The sequence below is a fragment of the Cordyceps fumosorosea genome (assembly GCF_001636725.1).
Source record: "Cordyceps fumosorosea ARSEF 2679 chromosome Unknown scaffold_8, whole genome shotgun sequence".
Taxonomy (NCBI): Eukaryota; Fungi; Ascomycota; class Sordariomycetes; order Hypocreales; family Cordycipitaceae; genus Cordyceps; species Cordyceps fumosorosea.
The window spans coordinates 758,452-777,305 of NW_017387308.1; the positions used below are offsets into that span (position 1 = coordinate 758,452).

Below are 18,854 nucleotides of genomic sequence, written 5' to 3' on the forward strand. Positions count from 1 at the left end.
ACAAAAAAGACTCCAATCATACGCGCCTCAAACTCTAGAATAGCCCCCACCGCCCTCGCTCCTTCGGAATCTTGCGATTGGATGCGAGACGCTCCCGCTCAAGGCCTTCCAATTGCTTCAAGCTCTCCATCTTCTCCAGAACAAGTTCCAGCAGCTCCTTTCTGCGAATGACTTCGAGATGGCGGCGGATCTTTGGGTCCTCCTTGGCAAATCTCTCCACGTCGGCGTCTGACAGATGCTTGCCCAAGCGAAGATCTAGTTCCCGAGGAAAGTTGTAATAGAATTCCGACAGCAGTTCAACATTCAAGAAGAGAACGGCCGTGGAGGCAAGCTTAGATGCTGCTGCATCAAGAAAAACTTCGGGACATTGGTATTTGTTCTTCAGGTTGGCGCACTGCTTCGACTTGACAGCCATAAGACGCAATTTGATGATGTCAGCTCGGTCACGAAGGAAGACCGCTTCACGTCCTATTCTTAGTTAGCTTTCCCCTGTTTCTATATGAAGCCGTCAACGGAACTTACCTTTGCTAAGCAATGAAGCACTAAATCCACCGGCGCCACTGCGTCCATCACCTTCCACAACAACGTCGCCCTTGCGAGCCTTGTCAACAAACGACATGACTTCCCGTAGTTTACGCCGTCCGCCGACAGTAGTTTCAAGGCTTGATAGCGCTGTTTCGCAGTCATTTAGTTCCTTCTTTAATATATCGCTGACATGCTGTCGGCCTTGAGTCCACTCTCGCTCCTCGATATCAATTTCGAATTTGTATGGCTTGATGCAATTTTCAACCTGATCGCTTGTGCTGTAAAACCGCTCATTCAAAATCGTTGATGCGGCGTCCATAATCGCACTCCTCGCGAATGGGTGATTGGAAAAGCTGGATCGGTCCAGAAGCGCTTCCACGTTGTCTTGGATCGCTGTGGCAACGACGGTGGTTGCCAGTCTTCCGACACCAAGTTTTGTTAAAGCTGAAGACGAAGCATCCAGTTGGCGACGCCAGTAAAGTGAGTCAGCGTCGGCTTTTGGCAGATCCGCTATCTTGTTTGTTTCGGTGGGCGGAGGCAGCAGGTCTGTAATTGGCTTGTTCCAGTATCTCGCTGCAAGCAGATCGAGCACTTTCTGATCTAACTCGCTCTTTAGAATCTCATGCATCTGTGGACGACCGAATTCCTCTGTCAATTGCTTGAAAGAGTGCTTCAAAGCATCCAAGCTCTCCGCCAGATATGACTCCGCGGATAATGGCCGGTCGTTGTATTGCACTTTGAATTCATATGTAGCTTCTTCAAGTTCCTGGCGGATAGCGTCACTTGTGCTTTGCAAGCTGGAAGACATGGTTTGCTCCAGCACATGCATGAGCTTCTTCCGAAGGGTTGTTGTCCCGACGCTCACTCCAGCCTCTGGCCCGTACTCCATTGGATGAGACGAGAAGAATGAATTCTCATTCTTTGTAATAGTGGCCAGCAGATTGGACGAGCCCATTTTGAAGAGGCCCTGGGAGTGAGGTGCTCTTGACACAACACCAACATAACCAAGACGAAGTGGGTATTGCTTGTCATTGAGAATCGCCGCCCCGCGCACTGAATCGACGAGGTCCATCTTGGTAATTACCCCGATAGTTCGTTCACCACGTGGATCGACTCGCCGCGACGCCCGCAGAGCAGTAGAGTTGGCAAGATCCACATCTGCAGCAGAGATGGCGAGAATGACGTTGGGTGCCTGGATGTATTTGTCGCAAAGTTCGGAGATCTTCTGCTTCAGTTGTAGCGGCTGGTTTTGACCAACCACTTGGATATAGCCCGGCAAATCGATCAGCGACAGATCCGGGACATTCGGAGAGTAAATTGTGAGCTGTATGGGTTCGTGAGACACGCACTCGGAGTCGGGGACGGCCAGATTGAGGTCAGTAAGAGTTCTTTGAATCGACGAGAAGTCATTTATGTGCTTCAGGCCGAGATCCGGGAACTCTCCATACTCCTCCGTAGAGCCAGGGGTGTTGACGAGGGTTAGTTCGATCGGTCTGCGAGTAACCATGTTTGAGCCTTTGGGCAGAAACTCATGGCCAACAATAGCTTCTAACACTGAGCTTTTGCCTGACGACTGAGACCCTATGACAACAATCGATGGAAGGGTAAGTGTGCTTGACTGCCCGACTTTTTGTAGTATCGACCGAATCTCGATCATCTTTTTCGTGAGGACCATCATTTGGTCGTCTCTGGCATCCTCCTCACTCGAATTTGAGTCGCCTTCTCCTTCATACCCATAACTAGCTGCAGCAGCCCCAACAGCGGTGACTGCTCCAATCTTGCTGTGCTTCGGGTCATTGTTACCACTGGAGCCGCCACCGCCACCACCGCCGCTAGAGGTTGTAGCTTCTTGAGAAGCCTGGACCAGGTTTTTCAACCACTCTGGAAGCTCGATTTGTTCCTTCGTATTCTCCCAACCCTGATATGTTTGTTCCGCGACTTCCTTCGCGCTACCAAAAAGACTCGAAGCTGTGGTTGTAACTGCGTCCTTCGTTGAATGGAAGATATCGATGGCGTACGCGCCGGCCTCTGTATTGCGTTAGGAAAAGGCCGATGAGAGCGGTTAAGGACGCGACTTACGATTCGCTTGATACTGAACCCAGGCAAAAGCTCCTATCGCTAGCCCGCCGAACATGGCGGGAATCCGTACGAACTTCAACATCAATTTCGGTAAGAATCGAGCGAACGACGCATTCCTGACGGCAACTGCATTGTGAAAAGCATTATCGCCCAGCCACATTCGCCGCTGTGTGGCGCGAATCGAGCCATCTGCCTGCAGAAGGCCACCAGTTTGGAAACGATGGATGTAGCGGGTCGAGCTGGCTGCGTTCGCGCGCCGTGAGGCCGTGCGAAGCCTGCCGGCCAGCATTTGGCCGCTCATCGCAAGAAAGATGAGTTCGAAGAGGAAAAATATCAATTCATGCGCATATGACCTCGGATGCGGCCTCAGAGGCTGATTGTCAAATCCCTGTCGTGGTGCTTCATTGACGGTGTTGACGGGTAATTCATTATCTTAGCAGCGACTTGCGTCGGCCAGCGGAGGATAACATGGCGCGCCACATGGCGTCGGCGCCAGCATACCAATGCCCCACAATCCCGGTATCACCACGTGATGGCCTTATCGGTTCCAATTCTTGTCAAAATTTCTGGTGGTAATCTGGAAAAGTTCCCTCGAATTCCTAGGTAGGATCTCAGCCGCTGTAATGGCGATTCAAAAGAAGCACGGCAAGGGCCGTTTGGACAAGTGGTATAAGCTTGCCAAAGAAAAAGGCTACCGAGCCAGAGCTTCATTTAAACTCGTGCAATTGAACAAGAAATATGGGTTCTTGGAAAAGAGCAAGGTCCTACTGGATCTTTGCGCTGCGCCCGGAGTACGTGTTTCTTGACAGTCCCTTGATACTCGCCTTCCTTACTGATTCTTCTTAGTCATGGTGTCAAGTCGCTTCTGAGGTCATGCCCGTCAATAGTCTGATTGTTGGTGTCGATCTGGCACCTATCAAACCCATACCGAGAGTCATCACGTTTCAGAGCGATATTACGACTGAGAAATGTCGAGCCACCATTCGACAGCACCTGAAGACATGGAAAGCCGACACTGTTCTCCATGATGGTGCGCCCAACGTCGGTACCGCGTGGGTCCAGGACTCATTCAACCAGGCAGAACTTGCCTTGCAAGCCATGAAATTAGCAACCGAATTTCTAGTCGAGGGTGGTACTTTTGTTACTAAAGTTTTCCGGTCAAAAGATTACAACCCGCTACTATGGGTTCTCAATCAACTATTTACCCACGTCGAAGCAACGAAGCCGCCGTCCTCACGTAACGTCTCCGCCGAGATCTTCGTTGTGTGCCGAGGCTACAAGGCTCCCAAGCGCATTGATCCTCGCTTCCTCGATCCTCGAGCGGTATTCGCTGAACTTGCTGGTGCCACGCCCAACAACGAGGCTAAAGTCTACAACCCGGAGGTGAAGAAGAGAAAGCGAGAAGGTTACGAGGAAGGCGACTATACCCTGTACAAAGAAGTACCTGCGAGCGAATTTATACAAACCATGGACCCGATTGCTATCTTGGGAAGCTCCAACAAACTCACATTTCAACAGCCTCTCAATGGAGACGTTGCCTTGGCTGCACTGGACAAGTTACCGGAGACAACGCCCGAAATCCGCAACTGTTGCTCGGACTTGAAGATTCTTGGGCGCAGAGACTTTAAACTGCTCCTGAAATGGAGATTGAGGGTTCGAGAAATATTTGGTCTGGCTACGAAGGAAAAATCTGTAGCTGCTGCATCCGAAGAAGTTGTCGAAGTTGAAGAAATGGACGAGGAGCTGAAAATCCAGGATGAGCTCCAAGCCATGCGTGACCGAGACAACTCTAAGAAGAAGAGGGTAAAGAGACGAGAAAACGAGAAGAAGCAGAGAGAGATTGTTCGCATGCAGATGAACATGATCAGTCCGATGGATATTGGTATGGAGGAAGCCGGCCCGATTGGAGAAGGCTCAATGTTCACATTGAAATCCGCGGATAAGACTGAAGCCATGCGCCGACTAAATCGTGGCAAGATGGCAACGATATCTGAAGCAAAATCTGCCGAACAGAATTCTGACAGCGAAGACGACGATAGCGATCCCGAAGAAGACAGACTTGAGCGAGACTTGGATTCTATGTATGAGAATTACAAGGAGCGCAAGGCTGAATCTGATGCGAAATACCGTGCCAAGAAAGCCAGAGAGCAACGCGGTGACGACGAATGGGAGGGCCTTTCGGCAGAAGAAGGCCAGGAGTCAGATTCTAGTGCCTTGGAAGAAGAAGACGATTCGTCTTCTGAGGAGGACGACGGACCAGCTCAGGGGCTTTTGAAAGACTTCGACCAGCACACGAGCAACGGAAGTGGGCTGTCGAGCCGGGCCGCTGCTTTCTTCAACCAAGATATTTTCAAAGGAATCGCTGAGGCACTGCCGACGACTCAAGCCAATCAAAATGATGCTGTTGACGAAGATGAGGAGATTCGGAACTTGAAGCCTACGACGAAGGTTGGAAAAGAGAAGCAGAAACAGACCAAGAGTAGCCGCTCTGCTTCTCACACGAATGACGGCAAAATCGAAGTTATCCCAGCTGCCGATGAGGAAGATGAGTGGGAAAAAAAGGATACGAAACGCGCAGATGGAAAAATAGGTATGAAACCAAGGACGTTTGCTCCAAAACATTGCACTAATTCAGCCGTTACTAGACATCGATATTATTACTGCCGAGGCTATGACACTGGCACATCAGTTAGCCAGTGGAACAAAGACGAGTCAGGATGTAATCGATGATGGCTTTAACAAGCATGCTTTCCGCGATCGCGACGGACTGCCTGAGTGGTTCATCGAAGATGAATCCAAGCATGACAAGCCCCACAAACCCATCACCAAAGCCGCTGCCCAGGCCATCAAGGAGAAGCTGCGCGCGTTCAACGCCCGACCCATCAAGAAAGTACGGGAAGCAAAGGCGAGAAAGAAGATGAAGGCCGCCCAGAAACTGGAGCGCCTCAAGAAGAAGTCGGATATGCTGGCTGCTGACGAGGGCATGACGGAGAAGGAAAAGGCGGATAGCATCTCCAAGTTGCTCAGCAGAGCGGCACGCAAGAAGCCCAGCCAACCGGCCAGACTGGTCGTAGCGCGCGGTGCGAACAAAGGCATCAAGGGCCGACCCAACGGCGTCAAAGGTCGTTACAGAATTGTTGACTCAAGGATGAAGAAGGAGCTAAGAGCGCAGAAGAGAGTATCGCAAAAGAAGAAGAAATAGAGGCAAGATGTACATAATGATTATGAATATATTTCTCTACTATCATCCTCAAATCAGTGTACGTCGTAGCGAGATTTCGCGGAGAAATGAGGCTGTAGGAAACAGAGGGCCTGTGAAGTTCATGTCGTACCTATGTACCCCAATACTGTTAGCTACCGAGTGTACTGGTGCTGAGAGTTGGCGCAGGCGAAGCGACTCTTACCAGTAATTTACTGCTACAACAAACCCGTCGGGGTCGTTTTCTGCAACTGATTGCGTGACTTTGTGGTACCTAAAAATTTATGTGAGCTCCATTCGAGCGAGTACAAGATCTGAACATACCACATTGCAGGAAGATATAGCATATCGCCTGGTTCGAGCGTAACTCGTACAGGCTGCGCTAAATGTGACAATGGAGTACAATTCTCTTCGGGAATTTCAGGGTCCCAAGTGACAAATGGTACCGGGGTTGCATCTTCATCCAGGCGCAGAGAAAGCTGCCCGTCCGAGCCTCTGGCATACGTTGCGGGCCGAAGAGGCTGTTCATTCATGCAATGATGATGAAGTGGCGAAAGGAGAACAAAGTGCTTCCTACCGCGTATTTGAACGTAAATGTTTTCAAAATTGTCTTTATGCGTCGCTGTTGCTGATTTGGAGTTTCCTATCCACATATTGACGGCTTCAGGTGGTCGTTGGAGGGCTATTCTGGCGAACGGTATATCCCTTTGCGCGTCTCGAGATAAATATGAGTATTCTTGTCGAAGGTTATCATCCTCTTCATTTTAAGTGGAATACATTAGCTCGCGACATAGTCCTGCTTTTGGTCTCTTTGATGAGGTCCATGCAACTTACGCGTTTGCGCATAGCGGACCTCAGCGTCCTGAGGGAAGTCAGGATCTCTCTCCTGACGAATTATGTAATCCAGAAACTCCTCGAATGGCTGAAATTCTTCATGGGGCTTTGCGAAAAGCACATCTCCATGTGCAGGGGACTTGGTGGGAGCATCTGCATTTCTAGAACAAGGCAGTGTAAGCGTCCGAAAAAGATGGCTCACAGGCAAGGTCTTACCCGAATGGCGTTACCGCGACATTGACTGACTGGCCAGCCAATGCTTCGATGAGATAGTCCTTATCCCATTTTTGGAAAGCTTTCCAAGAGGATGCGCCTCCCCGGACAATGAATGGCGTGTTGCGAGCGACATAACGCATAAAGTCCAGAGGGCTCGGTTCGCAGTCGAGTTCGTCGATGACGGAGCTATTCAGCTCTTTGTATGTTGTTATGAGATGCTCCAGTGGGCCTTCTAAAGGTGGAAGCTCTTGTTTTCGGGACATGCTGGTGAAACAGAAAGCCTTGCTGACCAGGGTTCGACTGTTGTTGAGTTTTGAACGTCGCGAAAATCCGGCAGCTTGCCGGCAGTTACAAATAGGCGGGGAAGTCACACTCAGGGGGGGGAATATTTTTCATTGTGGCGCGTATAAATGTTAAACATAAGATAGCCAGACATAACATTCTATATTGTATAAGGGGTTTTTTAACCTTCTACGTAAACTTTAATTTGAAACATTATAGACGGATTTTAAGGGCTTACGCAACGCTTTCAACGTCTTGTAGGTGGCGTGGCTTACGATGCCCTGCACCTCCAAGGGCATAACGCCGTTATAGCGTCCTTGACGCCAACTGAAGCTCGCACCACAGCAGCACTCTTTATGACATCTTATCAGCGCGCCTTGTGCTATGCCCTGATGACGTTACTTTCCCCAGGTCAAATAATGAGACGCTGTAAATTTTCTTAATATTAACATAGAAAAAGTCCTCATCAGCAACCGTACACCTGTCCACACCCCTTGTACGTGCAGCTTCAGCCTCTGGCAAAGGACGCAGCAGGCTAATCAGCGGTGGCTGGTTCAACATGGTACAGGCACTACGAAACAAGGGGGAAAAAAAGCAACGACAGAAAAAGAAAACAAAAACAGGGAACAGGGACACAGAGCGATTGACATGACGCCCCCTGCTTGGCGGTATACTCTTGGAGGTGTTGATTATCAGGAATCAAGTAGGCAGTTAGTTAGTTTGAGGACGGAGTACGGATACGGCCTGTCCCGCCAGATCTTGGCTCCACCACATTTTCCGGTTTCGTCTCTTGTCAACCAAAAGTCAAACCTCGAACTCTCTATTAAATACTCTCATCCACCTTCTCCTGCGCTTCTAGAACCAGCATCTCATCAGTCATCTGAATAAGATGTTTCTCAGTTACATTATCAAGAGATAGGGGCATCGCGAACAACTCCCCGTCTGCCCGCCAACCTGTCAGGCCAGCAACAATCCCTCTTTCGACACAGTGATGCTTCATTCTGCTCAGCTCTACAATCGCAAACTTAGCCCATGTTGCCACAATAATCCCTCAAAAATTCGCAGAAATACTATGATAAGTCTAAGGCAATCATGATATGGTACTTGCTATATCCACTTCGAGGGTAAGAAACCAGCAGCAACCCATCGCCACAGGCACCGCCACAGGCACCGCCATCTACTAAATCACATCACAGCACTACCGAGGCCCCGGCTTTGTCGCCTTCGAATCCTCTTCGTATCGCATTCACTCGTTATGCCAATTACATCGCGCGGCACGTCATTCTAGCGCTCTTGATCTCCGGCATCGTCGCCACCATCTTGATCTATCCCATTCCGTACCTCTTCACCGACGACTTCACGAATGGCGCTTCAAACCTCCCCCACCATGTCTGGACTGTTGCGCAGCCGTTAGGTAGAGGCGCGCCAGTCCTCCCAGATATCGTCATGAGGTCTATATGGGTCCATGGAGACTATATGCAGGCGCTGGATCATGATCTACTGGCGTCCGCCCTCGAGCTACAGGATGCGCTTCTCGGACCAACAGAGAAATTCTCGCCCGCCGCAGCACGAGGGATCTCTTCATCAGTTAGCGACAGCTGGCCCATGCCCGCAAAGAACAGAGATGCAGTTCATATTGTTAACGGACTCACGAATCAGTCTTGGTTCTTTCACTCTCCGCTGCTCTATTGGGACTGCTCGCGCCAGCAAATCCTGGCAGACACGGATCTGATTGCCACTGTCAACGAGAAGAAGACGCAATCTACCTCAGCCAACATCACTCTACGACATTCCATCGTATTTAGCGGTAAGAAGTTCGCAGAGAGACGACTGTTGGCGGCAGATGCCCTCGTCATCACACTTTTATATCTCCGCGAATCCCCGGTTGGCCGTCAGTGGGAACACAATGCGCCACTTCTCACTCAAAAAGCTAAGGACAAGTGGGATATATACCCACCCGACGGGGAAATCGAAAGCAGTCAAGTATACGAATTCCAGTTTCGGCCATTGTCCCTCTACGATGTGATCAGTCTTGCGTTGGCATATGGACTGATGGGGATTTACTTCCTTGCAAGCCTTTCGAAGCTCCGAGCTATCAAATCAAAAGCCGGGCTTACAGTCACAGTCATCACGCAAATCTTGGTATCCATCATGTCAAGCTTGACTGTATGCGCCGTCTTTGACATTGACCTATCTCGCATTCCTCGTGCCGCGTATCCACTGGTGATTTTTGCTATGAGCTTGGAAAACATGTTCAGAATCATCTATGCCGTCATTTTGATGCCTGCTGAAAACAGTTCCAGCAGCCGCGTTGGCTCAGCGTTTGGCCAGACGGCGCACATAGCGCTTGCAAGTACACTGCAAAATGTGGCCATCCTGGCCGGGCTCTCAACAATTGTCTCCCAGGGTGTCGCTGGCTTTTGCATCTTCGCGGCCATTGCCACAATATTTGATTTTTTCTACTTGTCAACATTTTTCCTCTCCGTTTTGAGTGTCGATGTGCGCAGGACTGAGCTACAAGACGAGTTGACGAAGGCGAGCAGGCGGAAACACAACCACGCCTATTGTCAACTGAAGGAGCGGCCATCGTGGATCTCAAATCTTATGAAGGGCAGGGTAGCACTATCAACCAGAATTGCAGGCACCATCGTTATGGTTGGGTTCGTGACGATTGCCCAATGGCACTTTTTTGGACATGTGGGTGTGTGGGAACCTGCTAAGCGACTCTTTGGCACGTCAACATGGCCGTCCTCAGTCGGAGAAGTGGAATCCTCGCCGTTGAAAGATATACATCAGGCGAGGTCCCCCGGATCATGGCTACGCCTCCAAGATCACGAAACTGCTCAAGAGGTCATCAACGCAATCAAGCCGTCGGCCATTAGCTACACCGCCAAAGTATATGACCCTCTGGTCTTTGTGCTCAAGAATTCGGACCGAACGCCGCCACAGCGGAAGAAGAAGTTCCTACCAGCAGCATATGATTTCGTTGATCACCAGTTGGCCGAATTCGTCATTTCAATAGTTCTGGTCGGAGCCTGCCTTCGATTGCTCGCAAGCTATCTACTCTTGGCGGACGAGGAGACGAGGGATGACTCTTCTGACTCTGATGAGAATAGCTCATTATATGTCAGATCATTATCTGGAGGCCATATTTTGGATATTGCGATGATCGCGACTTCATCTGAGGGGCGAATTGTGTCTGCAGGGCTAGACCGAACTATACGAGTGTGGGATGTCCGCTCGAACGGCACAGGCTATGAGCTACCCGGTACGAGACTATTGGACGGACGCGAGCTGTTTCCCGTGCTGGGAATGGCGATGGACGCAGAATCTAAGTGGCTCGCGATCATGTCAATGACGCAAATCCGACTTTGGAGTCTAGTAGAGTACGCTTGGAGCCCACCTATTCCGTTGCAGTCTGGTAGCCATAACCCGGAGGTTTTCTGCTTTCACCCAAGGTCAACCCAACAAAGCCCCAGACTTGTCATTGTGAGAAAAGATGGGACGTTGTTAGATGTGTTCATCTCCGGGAATGATTGCCGGCGCGAGGCAAACGTCTGCGAGGGTTTGCTGCTCACGGCTCGCGCTCTCACATACAAAGGTGCGTCTTTTACATTTCAGCGCGATGTATCTAGTCTGCTAACAGTTGTTGGGTCAGAGTCTTCCACTACGCGGGCGATTCAAATCTTATCGCTATCGCGAAACGGGGGAGCATTCATATCGAGGGAGACGGCGACTGGCTGGAAATACAAGAGCCTGCCGTTGAATGTAGTGAGTGACACGACATTGCACCAGGTAGTGCCACTCTCTCCTCATCCGTTGTTCCTCGTTGGGTCCATCAGCTCTGTCTACCTGGTGAGTGCGAATCACGGCGTGGTGCAGCATGTGTTCGCGACGGAGCCAATGGTGCCGCGGTCTATTCAGTGTGAATACTCCGACAATCGATATAACGTGTCATTGTCTGGAATTGGGTTCAGTTCGTTAACGCTGGGCTACGTCGCAGCAAAAACTGAAGAATGTATCATCACGAGTTATCAGCCTGCTGAGGGGAACGAGGCGATTGCGGCCTGTGCGCCATCAGGCGGTGCTGGAGGAGGATGGTGCACGTGGGGGGAGGCTATTGAGACGAACAAACGGATAAAGGACCCGGGCACGTGGGATGTTGTGAAGGGACGGAGCATCATCGGCGTGCGACAAGAAGCGAAGGGGCCTCGCAACACGAAGCGCGGAGACCAGCAGCACAGACGATCGGCGGCCGCCGCACGTGGGAAGCTCGGAGCAGCTACCAGGTGGCAGGCGTGGACGGCCGCCACGGACGAGCACCTGGATGCGGATGAGGTGCGGCCGCTGCACAGCAACGAGCCCGGCTCGGAGGAGTTCTTGGTGGTTCCGGGGCTGGGGCCCAAGGCGAAAATCGGGGTGCGGTCGGCCGCGTTTTGCCTGGGCAACACTATCAAGGTGGTGTCCGCGGGCGGGCCGGAGAGATACCAAGGCGACGACGATACGGCGGCCGAAACGATGCTGGCAAAGGATGGGAGACGCGGGCGACACGGCGGCTCGGTACGAGGGAGACACTAGCGGTTGGAGGTTTATCTGGGGATATGCATAGGGAGGGAAGTAGAAGCGGAAGCTATAGTGAGGATGCAGGAGACGCCGCGTGGCGCATTATGCGACGGCTTTTGCAGACTTGTACGACGTCAACTAGTTAGCTGTTATAGAAAAGAATTTCCAGGGGTATTCTTGTATAAGTTACACTGACAATATGAGATTGAAGGACCATGGGTTGAGTGAGTGTAGACCCATCAACCCAGCTGGCTTTCCTTCACCGCTAGAACGCGAGTTAGAAAGTTTGGACCCCCCCCCCCCCCCCGCTTCTAGTCCCACAGATGACGGAGCAGGAGGCTGCTGAGTGCATTCAAGCCTGTAGGGGCAGCGGGATATGGAAAGTGGTGGGAGGATGTGCTGGACAACGGGGTTGGGAGGTATCGGCGGTATTAGGGTACAGGGCACGGATGGAGCCCAAGTTAATTGAAACTAGAACTGACGTACAAGTGCTACCCTATCTGGTTTCGGTTCCGGTTCCAATTCCAACTTGCAATTATACAGTGGCTGGTGTTATGGTGCCATCAGCAGCAGCCTTGATTATTTAGTAGTGGCCGCTCAAACGGGCCTCCTGCCGGGCGGGCCTCCTTCCTTGAGTTAGCAGGTCGGGCCCTTCCTTGGCCAATACGCTCTTCCTCACACACTCCTGCGACGATCCGCCTCACACACTCCATCCTGCCCGTCCTTGTCCTGCATTTTGCACCGCCTTGGGGAAGCTGTTTACCGGCTATTATGCCCCCAGCGCTTCCAGGCCCTTTCTTCTCCAGCCAGCTCCAGCTGCCGGCCTACTTTTCCCCGGCGCCGCTGCTGCTCTGACGTGTCCGTCTGCCCATCGCCAACGCCAAACACGCCCGCCACCCAGCCTCCCCCATTATCTTTGCCTACTTACCTTACGAGGCTGCGCGCGCGCGCATCATCTTGGCCACAACGCGTCGGATCAAATTGGGTCGAATCATCAAACCGGGGACAGAATCGACTTGCCGAACCACAGCACACACTGATTGTACTGCGTATTGCACTATCCGGCCGTGTGCGAGCCATGACCCTCGGCGAGTTGTTTGTGTCACCGCCGATTCCATTATGACTGCCGTCGTAGAAATTCTTCAGCACCAAGGTGAGTGAGTCCGCGACGTTTCACGCACCACTGCGTCTCCTTTTTTTATTCCTTATACATTGTTGTTTTCACCTCTGTTAAAATCTGCATTAACGAACCATTTCAATTGTCACAATCAACCAACGCAACGCGCAATTGCGTCTCGCCATTTTGCCAATCGGCCTGACACGCTTCCCAACAAACGCACACGCTCTCTCTTCCTTCCTACACACCCTCTGTCGCCTCATTCCTCATCAGTTGCTTTGCCACGTCCCCCAGAATCTCCCCAAGACCCAATCACGGCCCGCCAACTGTCGCTCTTCTCCTGCATCTCTCGCCTCTCTAGCGCCGCATGGCCCAGGGCTCGGGCCGCACCTATTGGCCTCAAACAGGCCCAACTGTGGGAACGCCGACCTCGTTGAGCTTCCTCAAACCACCCCTGCTCCTCTCTCTTGCATGCCCTCAATCTTATTGCCCATTGCCATTGCCATTGTCAGTCTGTTAATAAATAACCCTTCTTCTCCAGTGCCTCCTGGCCCGGCCCTCGCCGGCTCGCTTGACCAGCCGTCGCACCACCACCAAGCTCAGGCAAACTCGGCCACTCGCCTGCCGGAACAGCTTGTATCGGGCCTCACAACCTACTGGATGGCGTCTTCCGAGGTTGATCAAAAGTTTCTTGGCAGACTCGCCAGAGCCGTCGAGCACGATAACCCCTTACTTTCCTCCATGCTCTTCAAGATCCTCGGCCTCTCCCTCAACCTTGCCGAGCAACTCGTCGCCGCCAAGAAGCAGCGCAAACCTACACCCGTCACATCACCGCTCTTTCTCCGGCGCATTCTGCACATTCTCTGGCTCTCGCGTGAGGGTCTTGTCATGCTCGAGCAATACGTCATCCCCATGGTTGGCAATTACGTCGAGCTCAAGGTCCTAGCTTACAAGCTGCGCGCGAGCTTCCACCACATATTCGTTCTCTTCCACAACTCACCCCCCGTCTCTACAATCGGCAGCTGGACCCCCGAAGCGATATCTGCCGCCTTTGCGCCAATCTACAAGGACGGCCGTGGGCCGCTCGGTGTCGACGGCGACCCCATCTCTCGGTCGTCTTCTGTCCAGCCCACGCATGCCCTCGAAGGCGGACCTGTCGGGCCACCACCCGGCTTTGAGACGCAAGTCGCGCTCCTCCCTCCATCAGTTCTGATGCCTGAGCAGGACTTCCTGCCCACGGCACAGAAATACTTTCGTGAAGCCATGGACCTGGCCGACCAGCTGCTCTGGGGCTCACATTCGCTGCGGCTCTCCGTTAAAACCGAATACGCCGCCTTTCTATATGAGTGCGTCCACGACGCCGAATCGAGTCGACAGCTCGCCAAGAAGACGGTTGCCGAGGTCTACGATGCAACCGAGGGCATGGACGACGACATGTTCCGCGACGCCTGCGAGCTGGTCACGGTGCTCGGCAAGATGATGAAGAGGGGACTGGTAAGGACTACCAGCTCCGCTGCCAAAGGGAAACGTGTCGACGTGAACCCTCCCACCTCACCGATTGTGAGGTCAGCTCCAGGAATGGAGAATGCGATATGAACCTTTCCCATCCACAATCTGATTGATCTACACTTTTCCCTTGTACTGCACATCACCACGACACATCTACCACTGGTCCGACATCCTGCTTCCGTGTATTTGTTTTACTATCGAGCGTTGAAAGGAGTTTATTGTTTGGACATGAAAATACAGGCGACGCGGCGTTTTTTGGCGAAGTGGCACTATCTATATGCCGGGCTCAAAGCTTTGAGCATTGTCTCGGAGGGTATATACCACGTACAGCTCTGTTCAATATAATGTGTATAAATCGGATGATAGACTATAGCGAATTGGAAAAAGATCTAAGTACAAGATACGGGTAGCAACACCGCTCCTAGTCACTAATCGCTGCGTAAGCTCTTCCAGACCGCCAATTGAAGCGATATGAGGATATCTTCATTCAATCTTCAAGCGATACAACGTTCAACTTTCGTCAACAACCCCCCCCTCGAAAGGATAATAACCTCAAGCCGAAATCAAGATCAATCTTGAAAATCCCTCCTGCTCTCAATCCCGCACACCATCCAACCAACCCTCCACGTCCACCACACCCCCCGCATACCCCTCCGCCAGCTTCCTCCTCAGCACCTCGAGCGGCACCATGCGGCCCGTCGCGTTATAAAACCGCGCCTGCGTGTCGAGCCACCTCCCCGCGCCGCGGCCGCGCGCATCCGCCGTCTCGAGTGCGCGGCAGTCCTCGGCGGAGAAGTGCGCGTCCGGTACCAGACGCAGCACCGCCACCCCCGCCGCCGCCGACGGGAACAGATGCCGGCCGATGTGCTCGTGCCAGTACCTTCGCTGCCGCTCGTGCTCGCTGTGTTCGCGCGACGAGGTGGAGGAGCCGCCGTCTGCCGCGCCCTGCTTGTCGCCGTCCTCGGCGGCGGCGGCGGCGGCGGCGGCGGCGTTCTTGGTGTCGTCGGGTTCTTTCTTCCCGGATTTAGCGTCGGGTTTCGCTTCCTTCGTTGCTGACGCTTCTCCGTCCGCGGCGGCCCCGTCCGTTGGCGCCTCCTCCGGCTTCTCCGGCTTCTGGTCCCTGATTGCCTTCCACCGGCTCTTGCACTCGTTCTTGGTGCGGTTCAAGCTCCGGCCAATGTCTTCCCAGCTCAGGCCGTCGCTGGCCTCCTTCATGGACCGGAGCAGCGCGTCCTCCGAGAGCGACCACCCGGACCGGTCATCTCCCATTTTTTTCTCCTTCTCCTCTCTGGACTTTCCCTCTTTTGGCGTCTCCTTGCTGCCGCCGCTGCTTTCTGCCTTTTCGTCCTTGGAGGAAGCTTTCAATGGGGTCGCGTCGGTGGACGACTTGGCTGCGTTGCTGTCTGATTCCTCGGACGCCGACGCCGACTCAGACTCCAATGCGCCACTTTTTGACTTAAGACAGCAGTCGCTTGCTTTGCAAGATGAGCTTTCGGAGCAGCGCAAGGACTGCTCGTCCGAGCTCCCCGAGCAGCTCGAGCCCTCTGGCTGACTCTTTTTCAAGCAGGCCTGCTTCGCCAAACACCCCTCCTTGTCTGAACTACTGTCCGGTGTGTTTTTGTCGCTGGAGCTGGATGCATTGCTCGACGCTTCTGAACAGGATCCCGATGCGTCGCAGTCGCCCTTCTTGCAGCTTGGTGAGTCTGAGCATGCATTGGAATCGGCTTCTTCTGAAGCCTCTTCTGCCATCTCCGTCACCAAGCTAGAGACCCTTTTTTTCAAACGAGCCAGCGTGGTTGTTTATCTGAGTAAATTTGGAGGGGAAAGTGTTTCCGGTGAAATGACTTGGACACCGCTTGATCGTTCACACGATGTTCACGATCTGTTTGCTCTCACTTGGCACAATCTCTCAATTGGCGCTCTCGCTACAAATGCCACACTCGCTGCTCAAATGCTATTACAATTTCAACGTGATATAGACTATGATAAAACGTTTCAGACCCTCGGTTTTAGTTATTTCATCATTGTCACAACCTTCTCAGATATTATACAGTCAACTTACACGCCGCCTGCCGGCTGAGTAATCTAGCCTACCTATGGACGCATCAAGGACCAATTGCCGCACGCCGATTGCGGCTTGATTGACCAACCACACCTGCGGCATTCATAATCATACCGAATCTTCTGCACCAGATTCACTTAAGATATTCAGGTCATCGGGGCTTCAGCAGTAGCACAATGTCCTCTTCGCTTCCACAATTGCCCGCCGAGTTTGTGCAGGCCATCGAGCTCATTGACCTTGCACATGCACAAGATGAGCGCGAGGCCAAGAATACCGGCGACGAAAAGGCTCCATTTGAGCTGCACTACGCGCGAAAAATGACTTCATGGCTGGCCGTCCGCTGTCCAGAAGCGTCGCCCATTTTGCAAGTCGCATGTCGTGCGCAACACTTTCGACGGTACGACTCCTCCAAGTTGCCCACGTTGATGATCAAGCCCTCTCCCACCCCCCCCCGGCCACCACAGACACACTCGCCGGCAAATTTTGCTGAAAACTGACCATGCTCTACAGCTGGGAGATTCCACGGGACTCGTTCCCCATGACTCGTCCGGGGTACCTGACCTGGCGCGCAAAGCAAAAGGCGCAAGCCGCCTCCCACGTCGCGGAGCTCCTCGGCTCCCCCTCCATTGTGCCCGCCATCCCCGAGGCGGACCGCGCGCGCGTCGCCGCGCTCATCCGCAAGGAGCGCCTCGATGCGGACCCCGAGGCACAGGCGCTTGAGGACGTGGCCTGCCTCGTCTTCCTCGACGACCAGTTCGACGACTTTGAGCGCCGCGAGGACGTCGACGAGGCCAAGATGGTCGGCATCCTGCGCAAGACCTGGGGCAAGATGAGCCCCCGCGGCAGGGAGATTGCGCTGGGCATGAACCTGAGCGACAGGGCCAAGACACTGATTGGGAAGGCGTTGGCGGGCGAGGAGGGTTCTTGATTCCCAGCGCCTGCATGTCGGGAAGATGTACTATACCCTGAGGGTAGCACCAATCTAGTCCTGTGTCAAATACCTCGATCATTCGCTATGCGGTTGGCAATTCGGAGAGCTGTGGCTCGGAAGTAATGATTCGTCGCCCCGAAGACGTTTGTCTCGGCTCGTACCTGTCACGACTTGGCGATGTGACTTCGGATTTCGTGACTCTGGTTTTTCGGTATATTATTAACCAAACGAGGAGCATTAGTAGTAAAAAAGCAGCTAACGAGTTAGTCTTGAAGTAGCCAACCTGCAACACCTCGTATGGCTACTTACCAACGCTGCCAATCGATATGCCGATGACTGTAGACGATGAAAGAGGGCCCGCCTTGACGGGGTAGTAGTACTCGGAACTATGTGTGCTAGTGGTCTCTGGAGCTTTTTGACTGGACAGTTTTGTTGTCGGAACGAATGATGTCGAGACTTCGGTAGCCGTTGTGTGTCGAAAAACGGTCTCGGTCGATTTGTCCGTGTCACAGATGTACAAAGAATACCCTTTCAACTCGCCGTCATCGTCAATGATGTCGGTCTTACAGTACGGAGCCACTGTATTCGAGCTGCACTTGATAAGGTCAGAGAAATTTCCAGATAGCCTTTGTCACGGGATGTTTGCAGGGCGTACCAGACTAGATCTAACCCATCAATCTTGTCCTCCTCGAGGGATTGCGTTCTGTCCAAGCAGCGAGTGGATAGCTGACACAGACCATTCTGATGAAGCGAGCAACAGCCAAGGAGCATTCGGTTTGGATCTCGGGCGCATCGCTGTCCCTGGTAGCAAACGAGGGGAAATGCTGAATTCCCAGTCAGCGACTACTATCGCCCGTATTTGGCAGTTGAGAAGCTCACAGGAATCTCCGGATATGAAGCCGCACGTTTCAAAGGCTGTAGGCAGAAACATGGGGGACACTGGCGTCGCGAGTGCCGCGAGGCTGAGGCGGTTGGCAGCGTTTGATGGCGAAGTTGTTGCGGCCATTTTACACAGATGTAGGTTGCTGCTATTAATGATTTCCCTTGATTCTAGTTTTCTGGCAGCTTGAGGACTAGGAATTCGGGTTGATTGCTTAGAATTAGAGTTGTACGGGAGGGACACGGCAAACGCGCAAACAAACAAGTTTGGGAGGCCGGCAGTTGCCAGTCGAGTGTTTGTCCGGCAGCCCGAATTAGGAAAGACATTCTACGACTCAGGAATGACGTGGTGCTATTTTGGCATCAAACTTTACCTACTCTGCATCGATTCCAGGTTCATTGAGAGGCATTCATCCATTTCCAGATCCATCTTGATGCGTATAAGTCAGCCCTGCCCTGGCTAGGGAGTTGTCCGGGACTTTAAGCCACTTCCGCGGTGCGATATCCGAGACACGAGCTGCTCTTGTTTGTAACTCAAGTCTTGGGAGATCTAGACTGCGAGGAAAAGTACCAGGTTAACTCACCTAGAAACAATGAAACTGGGACAGCAAGAGTCTATCCGTACCCTGGAGATAGATGCGATCTGTTCAACGTGGAG

General features: G+C 52.6%; 5 protein-coding genes across 5 annotated transcripts; 3 read left to right on the forward strand and 2 right to left on the reverse strand.

Moving 5' to 3' along the window:
* Positions 1 to 34: 34 nt before the first annotated feature.
* ISF_04072 (mitochondrial dynamin GTPase (Msp1)) lies at positions 35 to 2,893 on the reverse strand (the record flags this gene model as incomplete). Its single annotated transcript, XM_018847678.1, has 3 exons — positions 35 to 468; positions 523 to 2,553; positions 2,605 to 2,893. The coding sequence occupies 3 exons, from the start codon at positions 2,891 to 2,893 to the stop codon at positions 35 to 37; spliced, it is 2,754 nt and encodes a 917-aa protein (XP_018705258.1).
* Positions 2,894 to 3,227: 334 nt separating this feature from the next.
* ISF_04073 (AdoMet-dependent rRNA methyltransferase spb1) lies at positions 3,228 to 5,806 on the forward strand (the record flags this gene model as incomplete). The annotated part of the gene is made up of 3 exons (XM_018847679.1): positions 3,228 to 3,395; positions 3,451 to 5,194; positions 5,250 to 5,806. The coding sequence occupies 3 exons, from the start codon at positions 3,228 to 3,230 to the stop codon at positions 5,804 to 5,806; spliced, it is 2,469 nt and encodes an 822-aa protein (XP_018705259.1).
* Positions 5,807 to 8,227: 2,421 nt separating this feature from the next.
* On the forward strand, positions 8,228 to 14,411 carry ISF_04074 (Sterol regulatory element-binding protein cleavage-activating protein; the record flags this gene model as incomplete). The annotated part of the gene is made up of 5 exons (XM_018847680.1): positions 8,228 to 8,259; positions 8,332 to 10,736; positions 10,782 to 11,695; positions 12,834 to 12,855; positions 13,357 to 14,411. 5 exons carry the CDS (start codon positions 8,228 to 8,230, stop codon positions 14,409 to 14,411), a joined length of 4,428 nt encoding a protein of 1,475 aa, XP_018705260.1.
* A 507-nt stretch (positions 14,412 to 14,918) lies between these two features.
* On the reverse strand, positions 14,919 to 16,073 carry ISF_04075 (Homeodomain-like protein; the record flags this gene model as incomplete). The annotated part of the gene is made up of 1 exon (XM_018847681.1): positions 14,919 to 16,073. One exon carries the CDS (start codon positions 16,071 to 16,073, stop codon positions 14,919 to 14,921), a length of 1,155 nt encoding a protein of 384 aa, XP_018705261.1.
* Positions 16,074 to 16,562: 489 nt separating this feature from the next.
* Positions 16,563 to 17,314, forward strand: ISF_04076 (glutamyl-tRNA synthetase; the record flags this gene model as incomplete). Its single annotated transcript, XM_018847682.1, has 2 exons — positions 16,563 to 16,783; positions 16,897 to 17,314. 2 exons carry the CDS (start codon positions 16,563 to 16,565, stop codon positions 17,312 to 17,314), a joined length of 639 nt encoding a protein of 212 aa, XP_018705262.1.
* Positions 17,315 to 18,854: the final 1,540 nt, after the last annotated feature.